General features: G+C 28.4%; 1 protein-coding gene across 1 annotated transcript; it reads left to right on the top strand.

The window, feature by feature from the left end:
• The first annotated feature begins 3,327 nt into the window (after positions 1–3,327).
• On the top strand, positions 3,328–5,421 carry LOC117214724 (caspase-1-like). Its single transcript, XM_033461000.1, has 4 exons — positions 3,328–3,604; positions 3,943–4,205; positions 4,346–4,651; positions 4,926–5,421. Exons 1-4 carry the CDS (start codon positions 3,525–3,527, stop codon positions 5,174–5,176), a joined length of 900 nt encoding a protein of 299 aa, XP_033316891.1. The 5' UTR covers positions 3,328–3,524; the 3' UTR covers positions 5,177–5,421.
• Positions 5,422–6,599: the final 1,178 nt, after the last annotated feature.

The following is a 6,599-nucleotide window of genomic DNA, read 5'->3' as shown; positions in this document are numbered from 1 at the left end:
ATTAATAATTATGTTAATAAAAACAAATGTATCATTTTAGTTATTATTTTTATTAAAAGCAGGAGAAACTTTGTAATATTAAAACAATTAGATTAACATTGACCTAAGTTTATAAAAAAGGAGAGACAGATAATAAATTATATTACACCAAATGTTTAGATGAAATCAACTTTTACACAGAATCAGTATTAGAAAATAAATTCTATATAACAGAATTAGCACAAATTCTCAAAGGAACTGATTTTTCGTTCAATGAAACTTCAGATTTAGAGTTATATGTATATAACACTACTGCCAGAGTGAAACCGCCCATGGCCCCCAGCTTGTGTAGTAGTTATGACATTTATATCTTTTGTGATTTAAAAAGAAGATATACTTACAATGATTCATGTAGGTTATACAAATTTTATATAAAAATGTATTTATATTCCAGTGTGCAACAATAGCGCACACTGACGGATTAGATGCGGTCAAGTTTCTATTCATATAACTATTATAATATTATTGAAAATAGGATAATAATAATACTTACATTAAGCGAGATTATTGTATATTACTTGTATATATGATAAATAGATTAATAATATAAGAAAAGTGGCAAATACTTATTGGCCAGTTATAATAGTAAAATAATTATCGTATTTCTCAGAACCAAACATACAAGCGTTGTATGAGAATACTTTAAAACTAGAAAATATAACATGTAAATGGATACAGGATAATAACAGTTCAAATACTGCACTGTTATTTCTAATAGAATTATTACTTACTTATTAAAGACATAATTATCAAAAAAAGTTTATTCAAATTGTAAGCTTTACTTAGGATTGCCAGAAAGTAGGCACATGCAACGTTGTTGCAATTGTATATAGGCAATGTCTACCTATACCTACTTAATAATATCCTAAAATACATGATACACGGTCTTGGTTTACAAGTTGTAGAGCTTTATAAATATCTGCACAAAATTATAAGTTTTTGTGAAAATATTAGAAAGAGTAAAATGTTAAAGGAAAATCAAAGCTTGTTAATTATAAGTTTATTATTAATAAGTTTATTATTAATTATAAGTTCTTGTGAAAATATTAGAAAGAGTAAAATGTTAAAGGAGAATCAAAGCTTACTGTATTATTATTGATTAATTTTTAACAATTGATAAATTTTGCTCATCTAAAAATGAATAATTTTATACTGAAAAGATCTAACTTTTAGAAAAAAATATTACTAGTAAATAATAGAGATCACATTTTAAATCTTGAATATGGAACATTAAATTACCTATTTGCAATATCGTTTAAAGTCAGTTCAGATTATTATAAGTCTCTACAACTTAATGATTATATACCTATTTATCTATTGTTAGGAGGCCTATGATTTGATCCTACAGTGCGCCACTGAAAACTTAAATGATCAAATGTCATGTGTGTTGTCTTGTCCAAGACCCGAAAAACTTCACTAAAAAAATAAAATATTTTCATGTAATATGACACAGCTGTACCTACTTATGGCACATTGAACATATTCAATGGATCCAACAAAGCTTTAGAGCTTGTTGATAAGCATTTAAGAATAATTAATAATTTCATTTTGTTGTTAAGTTACAATGCGTATTATTTTAAATTTATTAAAAATTTAATGTAGTTCAGATGATCAGTTTTAAATACTATATAACATTTATAGATATTCATAACTTTTTATTATCCACGAAAACTGGACATGGACCAAATTTTGATTATACGCGGGATTTATAGAAATCGATAAATTTCGGAAATAACAAGTGTTCGTATATTTTGAGTATCTAAAAACATTAAAAGCTGTGCAGATTGCTTTAACATAATTTCACATATTTAACAATAAGATAAATGTGTTTTAAGCATTGCCAAAGAGAATAAAAATTGAAACTATAGAATAACCCAACGAACTTAGTTTACATACAAGATTATACTTTTGGTAGAATAAGAAACGGTCACAAGTTTACTAGTCTGCAATTAGAATTAACGATTTCTCGTCTTTGGATAGGTATTCCGCTCCATTGTAGTAAAAGTTAATGTTATAATACGATAAATACAAGCATAAGTTAAATAATTTAATTGATTAAAATAGTGATTTAGAGGTGGAAAAATGTCAAGTTCCTCTTTAAATCAGTAAATTATGTGGCTCGATTTTTATTCTACCAGTAACAATGTTTTTATATCAATAAGATTTTTATAAATCTACTTGCGATTACTACCCGAAATTTTTCATAAATCATTCAAAAATTTCCTAGATAAGTCATAATGATGTTACATTAATCGATACACAAAATATACGTATTTATCACAGTCGCCATAAGTGATTGGTACAGGTTTGTGTAAAAATAAAAAGTAATACAAAAAGTGTACGTTACGAAAAAAACACTGATATCATTGGTTACATTCATGTAAAAAATTTTAATACACAAAGACCAGTTTATAATATGTATGACAGACACCGCATTGTTTCTCGATAACAGTTAGAAACATTCAATAAAAAAGTCATAAAATATTGAACACTTGTACCATTCTTAAATCAATTTTCCTACAGCTCAATCTATCAAAAGAAATATATTTTGAAGATAATATTGTCGCGGTAAAATATAAATTGTTGAACAAACGAAAATAATTGTTGTATTCATACAACATATTCAATAAAATAGTTAGCATTAATTTGACACCAAATAATTTTATTATAATAATTTTATAATAACATAATAATAAATTTATCGTAATAACTTAAAACGTAAACCATTTCCGGGTCAAGATAAGACATAACAACATAGTGATGGAAATATAACTTATAAATTCTTTCCATGAGTATTATTATAAATATAATATCAGCATCAACAGATATCAATTTTCAAAATTGAATCGAGTAAATATTGTTCTATTTTTACTATATTTATTACAACGTTTCTTTTTATAGAGTATAGTATTTTTCTATGTAGTGTATATGAAAAAATACATTAAACATAATGATTTTTAGACGTTATATTTAACCTTCAAATCTCTTACCATGATGACACTTGCTTTTGCTTCAAAATGTTTTTATCACGGTCATATAAACAGGTCTGACCGTGGTCCGGACATTTGCTAGGGAAAGCCATCTGTCTGTTGAGTCGAAAAATGTTAAGATGGCGAGGAAAAATAGCTCTCCTTTTGCAAAGCAGACACAGATGAGTAGAGTGTCGCTGTCTCTGCCTGAGGTAATATAGTACCTATGTGTATATATAAATATATATACATGTATATTTTACGCATGCGCAGAACAAGACCTTTTCTTGTCCTCCATCTTGATTTTCTTCAACTCAGGAAACGGACGGTTTCATCAGTGTGGTTTCGGTATAAGAATTTTCAGATCTGTATCTGTAGTTTCTATGTTTGTTTGTAGTAGTGTGTAGTAACTAACAGTATATGAGTCACGACGCGCGCTATAGCGCGCCATTATACTCTCTATTCTTCTATAAACTGCATTATTCGCTGTGGGAACTATTTTCAAAGTAAAAAACGATGTACTCAACAGAAAGTGATAGTATAAACAATAGTAACAAATACAGTGATGATGTCGCAGATGCGTTGGTATTTTCGGGGTAAGATTTAATGCATCATGTACACATAATTAATCGTACAATGTGTCCCAATAATACAATCACTCTGATATATTTTCGTTGTTTTTTATATTGTATATTGATAGATGTTATTTATTTGCATGAAATTATGAATTGTAAGAAAATATATTTATTCCTAGAGTTAATTATAAACAATTTTATTTTGTTATGAATTCAATTTTTATTATTTACATTACAATATGTTAATAGAAAAATAATAAAGTGTCCATAAAACAATGAAAATGAATTACAAATCCCGGATAATTTAATTTTGTGTGTAATCAGTTACAATTTTGCATGCCATTTTTTTTATTTTCCAGAAACAGCGTCAGTCCTCTCAAGGGCCCTTTATTACAAACGGCACCCACAGACCGCTATGCCCTATATTACAACATGAATCATGCAAAACGTGGATTAGCTATTATTTTTAACCATGAATTTTTCACTATTACACATCTTAAACCAAGATGTGGAACAAATGTTGATTGTGAAAATCTTGTCAATACATTTAAAGATCTTGGTTTTGAAGTAAATGATTTTCATAATTACACACATAGAGATATAATGAAAAATTTAGAAAGAGGTACTTGGTTGATGTTTCCTTTTCATAATTTTGAACTTTGTTTTTAATCACAAGAAAAATATGTTTTGGGTTTTGCATGAAGACATATAAATGAAGATGCATTGAATAAACCTTTTCAAGTTATAACTTTCTTTTTACAGTTGCTGACATGGACCATTCTGAACATGATTGCCTAGTTGTAGCTATATTAAGCCATGGAGATTTAGGAATACTTTATGCTCATGATACTTCTTATAAGCCTGACTCCATTTGGTCTCTCTTTACATCTGATAGATGCCCTACGCTTGCTGGCAAACCAAAACTATTTTTTATACAAGCTTGTCAAGGGGATAAATTAGATGCTGGTACAACATTAAAAGAACGTACAGAAACTGATGGTGAATCAGTTACAACATTCCGTATACCATGTCACGCAGATTTTTTAATTGCATACTCCACAATACCAGGTAAATATAACTTCAAGATAAAGTTGATTTTGAATCCATTATATTTTATTATATTATTAAATATATAATTTATTTGTCTGTTATAAATACAGACATTCAGAATAATATTAAATGGTTTCACTTTCATGATTAAATAATTTAACGATACATGCTGAAAAACTCAGAAATAGTTTTACCTTTTTTTTAGGAGAAATTATTTTTACATTTTTATATATCCACAAGTGAAAATTTTTTTCAATTAATATAGTTTAAACAATATTATTTGTATATATAGGTTATTATTCTTGGAGAAATACTACTCGCGGCTCGTGGTTCATGCAAGCGTTGTGCCTAGAACTACGAAAAAATGGTACTCGCCATGACTTGTTACATTTGCTCACATTTGTTTCTCTGCGAATTGCTGTTGATTTTGAATCCAATACTCCAGATAATATCACAATGCATCAACAAAAACAAATTCCGTGCATTACGTCGATGTTAACTCGTCTAGTAATGTTTACACCTCCTAAAAATAACATTGTATAGTCGTTTTATGCACGAAAGATTTATGATATATGATATGCTATAAAGTACATATATATATGTATTTTTTTAATTACAAATAATGATACCTTTCCAAGTAAGTGGGTATCGCATATTTACATATTTTACATTTTACATCTCATTCTTTTAACATTGTTCTCTGTTGTTAGTTTGGAATGTGTATCTATTATGGGCTCTACAGTCCACAAGGTATAAAAAGTTAACTTTGCCTGGTCAATGTCAGCATTATATACCGCTATTTGACAAAGTTCAGGGAAAATTGATAGCAATTTTGCTCATATTACAGTGGGTCTTCAAGATTTTCCCCGAACTTCGTCGACGAGCAGTGTCTAATGTTGACAATAGTCGGTCAAGGTCGATTCCACATTCTGTACTCTTTACTTCTTCTATTTCCTGCTACTCTCAGTTTCATTGTACTCATTTTTTTCTTTCCTCCTCCTTTTTGAAAGATTAATCCCTTGCCATACCATTTAACTCGGAAGAATTCGGGCCCAAACGTTGCGCCCGAATGGTAGGGAAAGGAGTCGAAGCGACGGAGACAGAGTGTCGGAACTTGCAACATGATATCGTGCAACTGAATGCGTTAGATAGTCGCGCCCGTGTTTAGAAAAAACACACCATTCGAGACATTCATACTTGACCCGAGATTAAGACCACGAGCCTGACTCGTGATATTCAGGTTTAATTCAAAATTTTCATCGCGATTCAGACTCGTCAAAGGCAAAATGGCAAGGAATGGCAAGGCATTTTCGTTTCTTCCATGTTTGATTCTATTTTTTTTTTTTTTTTTTTGTTGCTTTACCAACTTCAATTTGATATATTATATGTACATTATGTACTTTTATAGCATTGATCATATTGTTACTAGAAGTTCAAAGATAATATTTTACCTGTGCAAATTTCTACTTGATGTGACTTCAATGTAATGCATTTAAATGATAGCATTTATCTTATAAAATCTGCCATTATATATTATGCAATATTTGCACTACAAAACAAAACATTATAGCAATATAAAGTAGATTTTATGCTACATATAAATTTTTGTACTTGTCTAGATTAAGGAATCTTACAAATTTTATGTCTTTGTAAGATTGATATTTATAATAGAAATTTACAACAATAAGATCTCAAGCTATAATTTTTAACAGTTTTTAAATTATTAAAAAAACTGCATAGAATGGATGTAATAGTGGTCATGCAAAAATTTAATACAGTATATTCAAAACCATTATAAGTAAGATATATAATAAGTACAAATGAAAAGTAAAATTAAGACAACAGTGCTAAAACTATAGCTAAAATTGATTGCCTTTGTGATTGCTGCTTTATAAACAAAATTTTATAAGTAATTTATATATGACCTATACAATTTCGACATTATATTTTGAAAAAAGCTATTTTT

The sequence above is a fragment of the Bombus bifarius genome, unplaced genomic scaffold (genome assembly GCF_011952205.1).
Source record: "Bombus bifarius isolate JDL3187 unplaced genomic scaffold, Bbif_JDL3187 scf7180000009243, whole genome shotgun sequence".
Lineage (NCBI taxonomy): Eukaryota > Metazoa > Arthropoda > Insecta > Hymenoptera > Apidae > Bombus > Bombus bifarius.
This window is presented reverse-complemented; position numbering and strand designations above follow the sequence as displayed.

Bases quoted from the DNA above. Each gene is read 5' to 3' on its own strand.
- LOC117214724 (XM_033461000.1), top strand. From the start codon at position 3,525: ATGTACTCAACAGAAAGTGATAGTATAAACAATAGTAACAAATACAGT. The intron at 3,605-3,942 runs GTAAGATTTAAT...TTTATTTTCCAG, and splicing joins GATGCGTTGGTATTTTCGGG to AAACAGCGTCAGTCCTCTCA. The intron at 4,652-4,925 runs GTAAATATAACT...TTGTATATATAG, and splicing joins TGCATACTCCACAATACCAG to GTTATTATTCTTGGAGAAAT.